At 36.6% G+C, this 17463-nt stretch overlaps 1 protein-coding gene across 2 annotated transcripts in view; it reads right to left on the minus strand.

The window, feature by feature from the left end:
- Window positions 1-17463, minus strand: part of ttll7 (tubulin tyrosine ligase-like family, member 7) — a 166435-nt gene that overhangs the window by 71680 nt on the left and 77292 nt on the right. For both annotated transcript variants that reach the window (XM_039653633.2, XM_039653632.2), the window contains exon 9: window positions 12909-13067. In XM_039653633.2, coding sequence (XP_039509567.2) covers window positions 12909-13067 — 159 coding nt within the window. The remainder of the gene's footprint in view (window positions 1-12908; window positions 13068-17463) is intronic.

The raw sequence follows: 17463 nt of genomic DNA on the forward strand, positions 1-17463 counted from the left end.
AGCAGTAACTGTAGCAGCAGAAGCTCATCCGGCTCACGCTTTCTTAGCTCTCCGAGACGGGCCACGTCACCTCTCGCTGAGTAGATACCCCGCAGATAGCCCATTTCACAAAGCAACAAAGACACCTCATCAAGATCTGCCATGCAGGAGTCCTGCAGATTTAGGATGTCAGCCTTTTTTTTTTTTTTTTGAATTAGTAATTCAACACCTTTTGACAAAAATCGTTCTGACGCAAGTAGATGTTACAAAAGCTCCTTGACACCATCAAAAGATTTTGCTGATATTTAATTTAAACACCTTCATTGTGTTTTTACTTAGGCTTGTGGTGTAGGGTCAAACTACAGGAAATCCAGCTGTTTTGAGATTAATGTATTTCTTTAGAAACCCCATTCAATCAAACGTGTGGCTGTTAGCTCTGAAGTTATCCATATGCTAGTGCATGCTTAAACATTGACCAAACATAATACCAAACTATAGCAGATAGGTGACCAAACAATATCAGATAGGCACATTTTAAGTTTTCCCTTCTTGGAATTAATTAAAAAAATTAATAAATAATAATAACACTGATGATCTAATAAGAATGCTCGTCTAATGACACACACAGAAGATCTCAACTGTCAATATAAAGTGCTTCCTCAAAATAAATTGAAGAAGACAAAAATAAAACATGTCCAAAAACAGTGACCCCCCCCCCCCCCCTCCAAAAAAAAAAAAAACACTGTCCAACAGCGACAACTGCAGGTAAAGTTAAAGCGGGACGCCACATCTCCCTTGTCTCCCCTGAGCCCATTTGTCTTTTAACAGACCCCCTAAAGCATGTGGTGGGATTGGTGGGGGGCAATTGAGAATCAATGGGGGAAAGTCACGTGAAAGGGGGCATTGTCTCCATCACACTATGATGATCAAATTTGATTGGCTTGGTTCACAAGATAAATCCCGCCTCTTGTGATTGTTCCATGTTCGCGAATCAGTCCGAATGAGCAAAATTATGCCGTTAAAGGGAAGACTAATTGCAAAGTAAATAAACAGCTCAGATATCACCACTTTATGTCACATCAAAATCAAACCTGAAATGGCCTGAAAACATGATCTTCGTGTCTGTGACCAGTGTTTGCGGAGCATGATGACCCAAAAATGGAGTATTAAAAAAATTGATGAACATCAATTAACAAAATACAATATGGTTCATCGCTGAACATTCTAAATCCCATATGTGGGACCGTACTTTTAGGAGCACAGAAATAAAAATCCCATAGGGGACCGAACTGCTAAAAAGGTTAAAGTGTTACTTCCTTTAGTTTTGTAATTAATGTAAAAATGCTTAAAACACCAACTTGATGTGTTTTAGACTTTGCCTCCTCGTTTCAGGATACCATGCTATTGGTCAGGCAGATAGTCCCATAAACACCGTATGAGGCAACTGTGTTGGGCTTTTTAAACTTTTAAGAGGTATCAACCTAGGAATGGTATTTTTTCAGTTGCCTATTTTACATACATTTTTTAATTTTATTAACAGAAAGAAAAAAAAACATCTTTAAAACACAACATTCAAAGGTTTTTTGAAAAATAAATAAATTGCACATCAAATAGGGAAAATACTGCTCATGGGAAATCAAGTTAAATAAAAAATTTAAAAAAAAAAATAAAAACATCACTCAGTTTCTAAAAGTAACTTTCCTCAAAGGTTTGATGTATTCATGCCCGGACAGTAATCCAAGAAACCGCAGAGAGTGGATTATCATTTCACTGTTAAATCATTTCAGTGCATGCTTTTAATTTAAATTAAGTTTACTTAGATTTTAAATATATTTGCCTTCGTATTGTATATTACATTCTTAAACACATCAAAACTTTATAATTTTTTTGTTGTTGTTGATAAAATAAACAGTACATTTATGAATGGCTGAGTGCTTTAAATGTCCAGGACTGATATAAATCTCTGGAATAGAATTTTGATAATAGTTATATGGTATTTGAAATGATGCAAAGCATACAATGCATTACAATGCAGCAGTACCGAATGTGCCATCCCATGCATGCAGGATAAACAACATCAGGATAAACAAAAACAACACTTGCTCAAATTCTCTGAGCGCTGTACATCCAGGAACACTGATCTGAGTTCTGCTAATGGAGCAGCTGCAGAGAGAGACGTGCGGATCACGTTTCACATCCTTATCAATCACTGGTTTGTTCTTTTGTCACATTTGGAGAGGCTGCTTCCAACAGCGAAACCCAATCAGTGTTTCGGTGCGTGTTCAGGGCCAGCCGCTGACCTGACCCCCTTTCAGAAATTCCCAAAGACACACAGACTGTCATACAAAAAAACACTCAAGTGAAAGAAAGATTTAATGCAGGTGTTTATAAAGGATATTACTTCATTTAAAAAAAAAAATACATTAAAAAAGCTAAGTAGTTTTGTTTTCCCTGATATAGACTGATCAGGGGGATCAGTAGATCACTGGAATATTTTGTTAATAAATCTGAAAAGATCAGTACTCTAGAGCAACGCTGCCACCTAGAGTTTTCACTCACTAAAACACTTTTATGACTTAATTAAAGCCATACAAATTAAATAGAGTAGTGTGTGACGGCTAATACATGCAAAATCAAATTAACCCTACAGCGAATGTGGTAGATTTGTATGATTACATATATGGAAAATGCAGACATCTCATGACGTATGTCTTGCATAATTTATGATCATCCAGTGAGAAATCTTAAGAACGATGGCAGTTGTAAAATTATGTTTTATGCATGAATTCCAAAAGCGTAAAACCAAATTCATAGTGCTCAATAAATTAAAGCATCTGTGGAATTTAAAAATATTTTTAAACCACAAAATAAAACGAGTGTTTTTTTTTAAGGTTCTTCTTAAATTTTTGTATGTTATTAAAAAAAAAAAAACTCCGCTATGTATGTACCGTCATAGACCTCAAAATGGCCTGACCAGCATAGCTAAATTAAGGGGATGGTTAACCCAGCAATGACAAATTTTTGTTGTTGTAAAAAAAAAAAGAAGAAGAAAATATGGAACACAAAGTTTAAATAATCCAGAATGTTGAAAATTTAAAGCATGTTTCTCACACAAAGCTATGACAAGAGCTGTGTTACACTTCTATTAAAAATTCCACTTTTGTGTTCCAAGAAAATAACAGTTTAACCACTATTGGTTTATGGAGATCAGCTTTACATGAATGAAGTGCACAAATACATTATTTGGAATAAATTGATACCATCTATCATAGCTCTTCATGTTTTAATACTGGTTCTAGTTATCAAGTATATCATTGCACTTTATATGATAAAGCTGAGTTGCCATCTTTATATACTCGAAGAAGTTTTAACTGGTGTTGTTTTATTAATAAGTCTATTTGTGGTCTAATTCCATCTTATTTGTCTCTCTGTGTTTCTAAAACAAATGTATGCTACAATCTCCATTTTAAAGATTTGTTATATCTTAAGGTTCCTCGGGTTTGAACAGAGCTGGGGGGGGGGTTTAGTAAATTATTTGTAATCATACAAATAATTTACTAAACATCTTAAAGAATATGCTTCCATCACTAAAAGAGTTTAAGTTAAGTTTAACTGATTATGTGTTTTATCCTTTATATTGCTGTTGTGATCCTTGACTGTGTTTTTTTATGTGTATTTGTATGGCTGTTATTGTAGCTGCTATCTTGGCCAGGTCACTCTTGTGTTTGTTTTTTAACCTGGTAAAAAATAATAATAATAATAATAATAATAAATGACCAGCATATGGGTCTGGCATATACTGTAAATTATTATCTCGTGACTTAAAAAACACTTTTAAGTTATGGTAAGAAAAGTAGTAAGAGTCTTTGGGCCATCTTGGGTGTGTGGATGAGCTCTTAAAGCTCTACTCTACCTGCGCTTGGCAAACACTTGACAAGCACTTCCTGTCCCTGGATGCTTGCTGCTTCTCTAATGATTGTCAGAAAACCAACAGCGTCAAGGACACAACCTTCACGAGAGCTAAACTCAAAATGAAGTCAGTTTGTTTTATTTATTTTTTTTCTATACCCTGTCCTTATTGCAGATACAGTCTCTGCAATAACATTGAACCCACATGGAATCAGAGAGATAAAACAGAAAACTGGTTATGATCACTGCTGGTGCATTTGTGTTAGTGAAAATGATGCTGGAATAAAACCAGCCTGAGTGTATCTGTGTCCATGTGTGTGTGGAAAAATTATCCACACAAAGATGGCAATATCCAAAAGTCTTATCCTTGTGGGGACATGTTTTGGTCCCCATGAGGAAAACAGCTTATAAAACATACAATGTTTTCTGAAAATATAAAAATTTCACATTTCAGTTTCAGAAACGGATTATTCGTTTCAGTTAGGTTTCCTTACAAAATGTGAAAGGCAACCTAACTGAAATGAATCACCAAAACTGAAATGCGGCATTTTTATATTATGCGTTTTTTTTTTTTTTTTTCTGTTTTAATTCTAGTCATTTAATTCCAAATTCCAAATACAACCTATCAAACGAAATATACATGACCAATGGTCATTCTCTACATTTTTTTCACATGTCTTGCAATATAGTTCACAATATTTTCCACCTAAAATTGTGAATGACTTTTCAAGTTTTAAACTATAATATCCAACTTTATAGAGAGGGAGCTGTGTAAAACAGTTTACATTTTGCAACACTACAAACAATCACACAAGATCTGTAATGTTGCTTGTATTGCTTCACATGATTACTGTATATGCATGTTAAGTAGGGTGTAGTATATATGCAACTTTTAATATATTGCAACATATGTTATATATTATGATAATACATGATATAGTGCATAATGTCAAAACTGTTGCAATGCATTGTGGGATTGCCTTCTGAAAAATACACACAATGCTGCATGAAACTGTACCCAAGTAGAAGGCAGCATGATGTTGCCACTTACCTTTCAAAAAAAGCTGTCTCACCTATGTTGTCCTAAAATGTTTTCTAGGTAGGCAGCTCACTAAGTTTTGGAACAGCAATGCTGTCCAAACCATCCAGGCTCTCTCTCTCTCTCTCTCTCTCTCTCTCTCTCTCTCTCTCTCTCTCTCTCTCTCTCTCTCTCTCTCTCTCTCTCTCTCTCTCTCTGTGCCTTTGCATTATTCGTCATGCTAGCTTAACGGCTCCAGTGCGAGCAGTTTCTAGAAAGAAAAGAGGGGGGGGGGGGGGGGGTGACAGAGATGGCCCGGGGGGGTGGTGATATCAATGTTGCACCACAGCATTTGACTAATGGCTATTCAAGTCCCTCAGATGCTTCTGTCTGACCTGTGGATTGGACGAACCTTCCCAGCAGCCCTGCGAATGAGCAGCACCCAGATTAACATGTTAATGATGCGCTCTGGTGAAGACGTGGACAATGGTGCCTCACCACGTCTAGCGGATGATGTGAGGCGAGTTAAAGAGAGTGAGGTTTCTCTGGTTTCCATGTTTGTGTTCCTGCTCGTATCAATGGCTCAAATGTTTTGAATGTCAATGGAAGGAGAATAAAACCCGCAGAGAAGATAAAATCAGTACAAAAGCCCCAGAACATTAGCTGTTTGGCCGGAGCTAAAGTGCTGCTATTTGTGTGTGTGTGTGAGTGAGTGCGTGTTTGAGTAAGTGTGAGTCATTTTAGCTGTGTGAGCGCAAATGTGTGCGTTAAGTGTTTATTTAGCCAATGTGTTTTTAAAGCCGCATATACATTGGTGTTTTGGAAATGTTAGATGTTAGATTCATTTAGTCGCTGTATTTGAGTGTGATTGAGTTATTTTAGCGATGAGAGTTGTGTGTGCACGCTTGCACGTTTGTGTGTTTTTGATTTAGGTTTATGTTGGAGTATGTATATTAGAATTCATGTGATGTGCGTTTACATTATTTGGAGTGTAATGATTGTATGTGTGCGTACCACGCAGTGAGCGTACGTGAGCTGCATTTGTCGCAAACATTATAAAAAAATAAAGTAAAAAAATTATTAAAAAAAAAAAATGTATATGTGTTTTGTATTGTATAAAGACCAATTTATGCTGTGTGAGAAAAAAAGTGTAATTTGATTACGCTTAAATAATTAAATAGATTTTTCACTGTACTGAAAACTATTTAAATTGCATCTGGAAATATTGACTTTGTATTGTAGTAAGTGTAGTAAGAGTACAGTTAAATGTATAAATATGAAAAGAAGTTTCAATTCACTTAATTTTTAAAACTTATTTAAAAAATAGGTTTATATTTCTTGCCGTTAAAAAATATGTCTGTCAATAGCATAAAATAATCATGTTTAATTCGTTTTCAGACCTGTCTTTAGAATTCAAACACCAGTAAATGACTTAAAAACAATTTTCTTTTTATTACAACTACTACGACTGTTGCTGGTATTATTATTTTGCATTTTTAACTTCATATTTGTTTGGTATTTTTGTGTGAACATGTTAACTTTGACAGCATCGTGTAAAAAAAAAAAAAAAAAAAATGTAAAAACATGTTTCTCTAAAATTTTCAGCGGAACATGAAGCCTCCCTTACTGGCCCCCAATGGGCTCCTGGTTTGAAAAGCCTTGTTTTCATGTTTATGTGTGGTTTTAAAAATGTGCATGTTAGTGTTTTGTGTATTTGTGTGCACAGTAATGTGTTCATTTTGAAGTGTATTTGTATAACAGTGTCCGTTTATATGTGTGTTAGTGTTAATTTATCCAGTGTGTGCTCTTGAGAAATTGTGTTATTTGAGTGTGTCTGTGTTAGTGTTTTGTTGCAAATCGAGCGTTGATTGTCAATTAATGTATCATAATGTTTATTTGAGGTGGGGTCCTTTAAAAACACAAGTTTTAGAGCTCTCAGTAAGAAGTGTGTGAGTGAGGGAGAGAGACAGAGAGAGAGAGAGAGAGAGAGAGAGAGAGAGAGAGAGAGAGAGAGAGAGAGAGAGAGAGAGAGAGAGAGAGAGAGAGAGAGAGAGGGAGAAAGTTTGAAGGTATTGTAAAACCCCAGATGGCATTTCAGCCTCATTTGCAAATAAGAGGGAAAAGAAACTGAAAATAAAAAATGAAAAACAGCTGATAAGTTATGAGGAAAGGGAGAATATGACATTTCTTTGTCAAAGTAAGAGGTTCAATTTTACTTTTTTGTTGCCACTGCAGCAGACAGTAAAGTGTCTTGATAAAATAACCAAGACCTGCATATGTACTGAAACCTGAATAAATTATAATTGTAGATCAATCATAACAATTTCTGCGTCAAAGTAATACCTTTTATAGAATATCTGATAAGCGTAAGCCATCAAAACTTGAAATTAAATAGAGGACGATGGAGGAAGTTGAAAGAATTCCGCAGCGGACAATTGCCAATATTTATCCACAAAAGATTACGACTTTGAAACTTTCATAAGAGAACAGACAGCAGAAAATCACACCTCCTGCCTCTCTCCGTCAGATGCTGCAGTGTGGATATGTGTCTTGACTAATCACTTGAAATCGGAAATAAATGTTCGCTCGGTAAATGTAGCGTGAAAAAGAAACAGCTTTTTTTCCCCCTCAGTGAGGAGCTTGTGGGATGTTAATTGATGGGAGTTTGTGGCGGCTGCTAGTAGCACTGAGGGATCATTATCACTGGAGCTGAACGACTGAATCTACCGCCACAGTTTGTGTTCTCTCCCAAAACCTGCAAAAAGACACGAACAGCACCGGAGAACTGCCGGGGAACGACATGGTCAAAGGTCAACACGAGACATTCCCAAAACCGGCAAATAAAATGACTTGACTTAAAAAAAATCTCTTTTCTCTGGGCCCGTGGCCTAGCAGTTAGCACACGTGCATTGAGCTGTGTGCTCATACAGGACAAACGAGTTCAAATAAAGCCTGCAATGTGGTCCAGTTACACCAAGATAAAATCGTTTATGTCAATAAAAAGTGTCAAGTTAAATTAAAAAAACCCCAAAAAAATACCACATAACAAACTTACTCCACGGCTCGCCCTAAAAAACATTCACTTTTAGGGGTGTAACGATACCCTCATGTCACGATTCGATACATATCACAATACTGAACTCACGATATATTATTGCGATACTCCAAGACATGATAATACGTTAATTACTGTTAATACATACATGCAAAATTTAGTATTACTTTGTGGATGTAAATGAATAGGCTTGAGGTGATGAGGGCAACTTTTTGAGCAATGTTGCTGGGCAATCTTGCCGAGCAATTGTTGCTTGGACATTTTCCCACTGAAAATGGGCAATAGATTTCTATCTGGATAGATCAGAGCCGTGGGCCCTGTGTCTCATCTGGATGCCCTTTGAATTTGATGGCAACATTGCCCAGCAACATTGCTCAAAAAGTTGCCCTGTGTATCATCACCTTTAGACTTGGTGCTGATAACCCAATGCACAGGACAATGGTGACACTAGAATAAAAATATTCATGATTCTGAAGCCATAAATACAGATTTATTTTAGGTTAATGTTCTTGAATTCTGTCACTGACTAAATATATTAAAAATAATACTTTTTTTGGTAACATAAGACATTTGGCATTATCAGAACCCATACATATTAACCCATTTTATTATTATACATCACATTCAACAGTAGCTTAATGTAGTACTGGCATTAAAACTCTGTAAACGTAACTTTTCTCACAGCATTTTTTTTTTTTTTGGTTGAACTATACACAATATTGTCACGATCCAGAATACATATTGTTGCATTTTTGTATTGCGATATATTGTGACATGATATATTGTTATTACACCCCTAATCAATTTTAATGCAAACTGATCATATTACCTTAATAATATCTCCTCTAATCTCCCATTTTAAAAAAGTGGCAAAAAGTAAAAAGAAAAATAAGTCCATCAAAAACAAATTTCCTTGAAATTTTATATACATTTTTACATTTTTTGTTGTTGTTTTTTTTTTTCCAGATCTGTGGCCTTGCAGTAAGCACACATGCCATAAAGTGGTGCTCACATGGGAGTCATAGGTTTGAATTCAGCCTGCAGTGTGGTTCCAATCCCTTGAAAATAAATTTCTCTCTGGTGCGACTATCCCAAAAAAAAAAAAAAAAAAAAAGGCAAAAAGCCCACAAATAAAATGTTTCTAATAAAAGATCAAATTCTTCAGAGAATTACCAATGGCAAAAAAAAAAAAAAAACCATCACAAGGCATTTTACATTCTAGAATTGGTTTGTAAGATGGAAGCAGCAGCCAGTTTGGGTTAAAAGATTTAGGTCATGCTTTAACTGACACACAGAAGTGTGGGTGATCCAGAAAACCTGACATGGAACTTCTGGGTTAGCAAAAGGCACATTAGCCCACATGCAAGAGTGCCAGCATTCCTGCATCCTAACCGTCTTAACTCACAGTCCTGACCTACATTTCTGCAGCGTGTCTGTCAAACGGAGGAGAGAGGAGAGAGAGTCTGCTCTTGCTCTGGTGTAAGCAAACTCAGCCCTGTGTTTATGCTAAACGTCAGTCCTGAATTCGCTGCTATTTAAGCATTTATTCTTGCAGTTGTGCAGGAGCCCTACTTAAGATGTTAAAGGCAGCCTTGTCTCAAATCAAAAGCACTCAAAAATGTGTAGGGCTGCCAATATAATATAGCTAGAACAATCAAACAGCCTATATACCTGTATAAAAACTGCTTTTCAAAAATCTAAGTTTTAATAATGTGTCTTGACCAGTATGTACATTCCACCTTTTTTGCCAGTCTGCTCTGCATTCAACATTCATCATCAAAATCACCCTAACTGTGGGCAGGCAGTGCGAAAAAGAGTGAAGAACCGTTCACATAGGACATGTCCATGTACTCAGACAGCAAGAAACACTCCGTCTCTGTCATAAAACCATGCCAGTATAATGTGTCCTAAGGGCCAAAGACGTCATGAGAAAATATTGCAGACAAAACACAAAAAAACAGCTTATGTCTTATGCAAACTAAATTGCTATGTTTACGTCAAACAAATTGGTGAATTTGATTTCAAGAAAGGATTGCTGTGGACTGTAGGTCAGCTTATTGTTCAAGTTTATGAAAGTATATAAGTATATAAACGATTAGACAGCGACTGACAGCTCAACAAAATTGAAATATCCACCTTGATATATAGGTCTTCCTAGCCGGCAGTTGTTAGTTAAACATACTGTATACAGTATATATATATATATATATATATATATATATATATATATATTTAAATTAATAATGCTAAATGTGTCATGTGTATAGGTTGCAATAAGCAGATGCATCTACTTGCAGCAGTATCAGATTAATTCAACAAAACACTCAGAAACAAGGAACAGAACAGGCAGTAAAAGCACAATGAGGACTGACCAAGAACTGAAAAGAAACACGGGGCTTAAATACACTGAACAAACTGATAAACGAAACTAGAAACACCTGACCAAACTAATAAAAAAATGAGAAATGAAGGTAACTGATGAACACAGGAGAATGACTGAAAACAGAGATAGTGAAGTAAAACACAAAACCCACCCAAACAGAACAGACCTGAGAAAAAAAAAAAGAACAGACCTGAGACTACCCATTACAAAATGGTTTTAAATAAAGTTAAGAAAATACACATAATTCAACACTGTTAATGTAATAAGATCGTTGAATCCTCTTTCAACGATCTTATTAGATCGCTGAATCCTCTTTCAGAGGGAGTCCCTCTGAATCTTATAAGATCGCTGAATCCTCTTTCAGAGGGAGTCCCTTGTTTAGCTGAATTGCATGGAACATTTTGCCAACAATGATTTTTCTTGCAAAATCAAAAACAAAAATTCCGCAGTGATTCAACCTTGATCAATGACATCGATTCACCCATGAATAAGCATTTAAATGCCAACTGGGTTGTAAATGTTTGGTGTCTTCAAAAAATCACTAACAAATATAGTTGCTATATGGTTAAGCAATTACCACGAAAAACACATGGTTAAGTGGTATAGTCAGCACAATTGTTTTATGTTTGTCGAGTTCAAAGATGTCCATGCTGGGAACGGCTGGGAAATGTTGTTTAGATAACTGTCATCCAACATTACAAAACACCACATAAAAGGAAATGAAAATGAGAAACAGAAAAAAAAAAAGCCAAACCCCAGAATCTAAGGAACCAACTGTTTTCAAACACACAAACAACTGCCTCTTTAGATCATCTTTCAGAGGGAGTCCCTTGTTTAGCTGAATTGCATGGAACATTTTGCCTTAAATGGTTAAAAGTTGAACAAAAGGACGCAAAACCCAATATCTTCAGCAAAATAGAGGTGAATGCATCCCACCATTTCCACAAAATTAAAATGGGCATCATTTGGCAGTCATTCCACTCTATATCTTTGTTGAAGGGACACTTCACCCATTTGCATTAAGCTATGTATCTTTAGAAACCCAGTCATATTTTTGAATGGCTATGGTTTATTCCCTTATTTTCCCCTGAAATGGGACAAATAAGGATATCATAATGGTGTTTTGTATTTGTGTGCAGGACACTGTTCACTATATATATATATATATATATATATAATTACTTTGGCAACTTGTGGCTGTTGGATATAATGTTTAATTTAACGTTTAATTAAAAACTTAATTTTTATTTATTTATTTATTTTACAGTGTATTGATAATACGTTTTGGAACACTTGAGCATTACACACATAAGCACATTACACACATAGCTAAATAACCAGCCCGTTCTCATCCTTTAACGTCATATAGAACGCTATATGCAAAAACGGCGCTATACTACGCATATGGCACCCTTTATCGTTAATATAACACGCGAACCCAAGACGTTATAAATCCTTTAGCGTGAATGTGACACGCACACCCTACCCCACACCTAAACTTAGCCCTCACAGCGCGTGTTATATTAACGATAACGTGTGCCATGCGCGTAGTATAGCGCCGTTTTGTCATATAGCGTTCTATATGACGTTAAAGGATGAGAACGCGTTGAAATAACATAGATTCCAAACCATAGATGACAAACCGGATCGAGCTACCGAACGAGCAATACAAAATATTGTGCAGTGCCTGGTTGTGGAAGAAGACAGTGGCTGCATATGCATCCTCTGTTTTCCAATAGGACTGCAAAACTTTATTTTTCATGACGTCCCAGTTGATGAGGGTAAAACCGTCTGTTCGCTTCATTTCACTGAGGATTGTTTTGCAAACAAGACTGGATTTGCAGACCGATTAAGAGTAAAGAACAACGGTGCTGTGCCGTCTATATTGGACCTGACAGGAATGATGCAACACACGGACTCTTGGTCGAACGTGTATGGACGAATCATTCCGGTAGTATGGCATTTTACAACATTGAAAATGGTTTTGAAAACCAAGTTTTGAAAACAAATTTCCTCACATTCATTATAATATGCAAAACTGTTATCCACTTACAGCAGTGGGCATTTACTTCCAAGTCTAGTGCGAGACGCCCATAAAAACCTAGCGTTTCTGAGCTGGGCTCAAAACTAGGGTAGAAAATAGCCTATTACTTATTCCTTTTTATGTTTTTGAATGCAAAAACCAAGCGAACGTCATTAGTTCACCTCAGACAACAATATAAAATAAAATTTAAAAAGCCAGTTCATGACCCCTTTAATTGTTAAAAAAAAAAAAAACTACTGTCAGGATTTACTAAAGAAAAAATTTGAAAAATGACAGCACTGTTAGATAACCCTATACATTTGAAGAATAATAAGAATAAAATAAAAAAAAAATGCCTTTACTAGGTCAAGAGGTAAAAAAAAGCCTCATGTCTTATGGTAGTAACCTATAAACATTAGATTTTTCCTCCATCATGTTGGCTTCTAACAGGTGAGGGCACTCAAATGTGGAGTCTATACTGTATATCAGCACAAGCGGGATTGTAAGGTATACTGATTGAGGAGAGAAGGTGAGAACAGACCTCTAGCAGCCAGGGTTTGAGCTTGCGGTCGAGGATTATGTCAAAACCCAGCACCTCGAAGCAGACGCTGGCGCTCCCTGGTGGCTGTCCGGGACGGCACATACGGTAGGCGTGGAGGACGTGTGGCTCGGCCACTATCAAGGTCTTCACCACCAGTTCCTGCGAACACATGCACAAAACACGCTTTCATTATAAAAGACAAAACTTAAACAAACTTAAATGACTCCAAACAGTACATTCAAAGGTGGACGTTTGTGAATTCAACTGCACTAATCGCAAGATATGCATAACATTGTGTTAACTTTTGGTGAGGACATGCTTGTGAAATCTCATTGCATGTGCAAACAGCCTCTATGAGGGACTCATTAACATCCCAGCTCCCTGAAGAGACATGATAGGTCAAAGACTGACAGCACGCTATGGGAAGACGGGCAGATCGTAGGAAGACAGGAACAGACGGCCTGTATCAACTGCTGTACTCGCTTATCAGAGGTCTGGCAGGCCGGCGGTCTCCCTGCATGATTAAACAGAGCCTGTGTTGAAGTATGAGGGGCAGATAACCAACGGGACGTTTGCTGAGTGTCCCGCGGACAACAAACGTGCAGTTCCGGAGAAGCAGGTTAGATCCCAGCGTGCATCCTCCACAGAGAACAGAAAGAATTGTGTGTGTTTGTGTCCTCAGCTAGACTCAAAATAAATGATAATTTAACATTAGTTATCAGTAGTGCCTTCTGACCGACTTCTACATCTGAGAAATTACTTAAAAAAAACAAACAAAAAAAACTGAACAACTTGTGAAGAGACAATGGGTTACAGAGAAGGCGCATGCTGGGTAAATTGTGACACTTCTGAATGCTTGGCAAAGGAGTCTACAGAAGCAGTGAGTAGATGAGCTCTCAATTTTAAAAAGATGGAAGAATTACAATTAGATAAAACGAAAGAAGTGGGCAGCAAGGAGAAAGAGATAGTGCAAACAGAAGCAGGCGAAAGATAAGGGCAGAGCTGTCACACTGGTAACACACTGACAGGAAACAGATTCCTTTTTGAAAGGAACATTTGATACAATTGTGAAACCTGAGCCAGGAGGCTGATTAAAGTAGATCTGCATGATCTATCGAATTCTGAAAAATGCTGCAAATCTCGATAAGCTTATCATCAGGGTTGTGATATGCATTGCGATATGAAATTAAAGCCATTAATCTGTTAAATTAATGGGAATTTGGATAAAAATCTTCAGACGTGTGTGAAGCGATGACATCATATGCATTATTTGTAGAACTACTTTTAACTTGACACAGTGCTTTAAAAAGACATTGCTAGTGGCACTAACCCTAACCCTACATCTAGTGCAAGTTTATAGGCAATAAAAAATAGCACATATAGTTGAAAGAACATGACCTTTGTGAAAGGCTTGTGAAAAATGAGTTGCAAAAAGAAGATCTTTAAGATCTGAAGATCTTAAGTCCATGCACAATGTGCTATATGACCAATGGTTAGGGATGGGCGGATTGTTCCTAAAGTAATGTAACGAAAGGATTGGTTCTCATGCAAAATTTAGATCCTAAGGTGTATTTTTAACCAGTAATTTTAAATTCAGTGCATAAAATAAGCTTCTTGATGGAAAAATAAACTATGTTAGCAAATAATGTTACAACTATTTCTCCTACTCATCTGAATACACAAGAGTTATTCCAAGAGTTATTTCACAATAAACAAATTAAAAGTGTAGACATTTTAAAGGTTAGACGTCAGTACGATTCTTTTTATGATTCAGCACCTGTGTTACTGTTAAACCAGTCACGGTTATCGTACTTATTCAAATCAGTCAATGGACCGTTCAATCACTGAGCGAGTTCTTCTGTGTCTGTCATTATAACTGTCTACAGTATGTTGCTAAGCCATCTGCTTAGACGGAGTCAAGTGCGCATCGATTATTATTATTATTATAAACCGGAAGTATAATGCGCCAAACATTCCTTCATGTGGGAAAAACATAAAAACAAAGCATGCCACAGGAAAAGTGTTCAAAAGCAGTGCATTCAACACAAATATTTCTATTTAAATTAATACAAATAAAAATTGTTGTAACTTTTGGATAATGATTTAATGAAATTTCAGTGCTTAAAGGGTTAGTTCACCCAAAAATGAAAATTCTGTCAGTATTTACTCACCCTCATGTTGTTCCAACCCCGTAAGACCTTCGTTCATCTTCGGAACACAAATTAAGATATTTAAGATATTAAGATCGCTCCTGCAGACAGTCCATAGGCTTCTTGAGGGACTGGCTCTTGCTGTCCCCGAAAAGTCATTAAAGACATCGTTAAAATAGTCCAAGTGACTACAGGGGCTCAATCTTAAGTTTATCAAACGACGAGAACACTTTTGTGCGCAAAAAAACAACAAAAATAACGACTTTATTTCAACTATTCACTTCCTTCTCCATGAGCCTGTAAGTCAGTTAACGTAGTGTGATTGCGTAGAGCTACGTCACACGTAGGCTCACTATTGGCCGACGCTGGTCATGTGTGTGTGATGCGTGTGACGTACAATAACAGAAGCTTACGCTATTAAACTAGTAACCTGACTCGCGCAGAGGGAGAAATAAACGAATAGTTGAAATGAAGTCGTTATTTTTGTTGTTTTTTTGCGCACAAAAGTGTTCTCGTCGTTTGATAAACTTAAGATTGAGCCCCTGTAGTCACTTGGACTATTTTAACGATGTCTTTAATGACTTTTCGAGGACAGCAAGAGCCAGTCCCTCAAGAAGCCTATGGACTGTATGCAGGAGCGATCGTAATGTCTTAAATATCTTAATTTGTGTTCCGAAGATGAACGAAGGTCTTACGGGGTTGGAACAACATGAGGGTGAGTAAATACTGACAGAATTTTCATTTTGGGGTGAACTAACCCTTTAACTGCATGAATGAGAGTGGCCTGAATGTTTTGACATGCCCTGACATTTGTGATTTTTTTCAGTTGCTTATAAACATATTAATGGCACAGGTGAAATTACACTCTAATGTGCACAAACAGGGCTACCATAATATGTGAGCAAAATGTACTGTATGTACATGTTTGTATTTTTGAGAGAATATTGTTTATGCAGGGTTATTGAAAAAAAGCAACAAAAAAGTTTCTGAAATAAGGCCACAAAGCACATACTAAATATGTGTCCACAAGACTTTTGACTAATGGATGTTGTCACCTAGAGATTTTGTGACGAAGACCCCATTTCGCTTGGCTGTGTGCACGGCTTTTTTTTTTTTTTTTTTGTATCCAGTGTCCTGGGTCCTATCTTTTGCACTCTCCTATTTAGCTCGCCCCACAGGTTTTCGATTGGGTTGAGGTCTGGGGACTGAGGTCATGGGAGAACCTTGAGTTTGTGACTGATGAACCATTTTCGGCATACTCATCTTTTGTTTTATGCCAGACCCACTTAGAGTGTTTGTTGCCAAAAAGATCAAACTTAGTCTCATCCAACCAAAGCACAGGATCCCAGTTGAAGTCCCAGTGCTGGTTAGCAAACTCCAGACATTTACATTTGTGAGTGTTATTGAGAAAAGGCTTTTTTGCTTGCATGCCTCCATAACAGCTAGTTGGCATGCAGAGAGTGTCTGGTGGTTGTTTTGGAGACTTTGAGACCCCAAGATGCCACTCTTTGATGTAATTCTGTGACATGAGCTTAGGACTTTTTTTTTTTCTTCTCTTACCATCCTCCTACTGTGCGTTGTGGCAAGATAAACTTGGGACCTCTTCCAGCCTTGTTTGTTACTGTTCCAGTTGTTTTAAACTTCTTAATGATTCCTCTGACAAGTTAAGGCGAGTGGCTATTGTTCTTGTAGCCATTGCCTGACTTATGAAGGTCAACACGTCTGCCTTACTTGAATGGTGCGTTCTCTTGTCTTTGCCATGTTGACAAAAGGGAAAGAGAATTAGGCCCCTGTGTCATGTCATATTTATACCCCAGAGAAACAGGAAGTCATGAATTACTAAATAAAAGTTCCTAGATACCCTGACCAACTTTAACAACTACAGAAAAATATGTTTTTAAAAAAATCAATTAAATTTTTTAACTGAATTGTTAGGGGTGCCAATAATTGTGGGACACATGATTTCACGTTTTTTTTTTTTTTTTTTTTTCCTAAATGTGTGATGATGATTTTTTTTTTTTTTTATCACCAAAGTAATATACTTAAATAAAAGGTTGGATTTTTCTCCTTTTTTACATTTGGGTTCTATATGTTATATCATATATACTGTATGATCAAAATATAAATGAAAGTCAAAAGCACATTTTTAGTCATACCTGGAAACAAATCCTGTTCAAGTAGGCTATAGAATTGGTTCAAAGTTAGAGTTGGAAAATTCTTGAAAAGAAAATTGTCTTTTTCCATAAATCTCTTACAAAGTATTCTTTTTTTAAGTAGGCCAATACATTTTATCATACATATTTCAAAGTTAAGGATTCATTATTTTTATTTAGCCTATAGCTTGCATTGGAATAAACACTATAACAGTTGATTAGTTTATTTTTGACAAAACATGCTATATATTT

Source organism: Pimephales promelas, chromosome 21 (assembly GCF_988280905.1).
Source record: "Pimephales promelas chromosome 21, fPimPro1.hap1.1, whole genome shotgun sequence".
Classification (NCBI taxonomy): domain Eukaryota; kingdom Metazoa; phylum Chordata; class Actinopteri; order Cypriniformes; family Leuciscidae; genus Pimephales; species Pimephales promelas.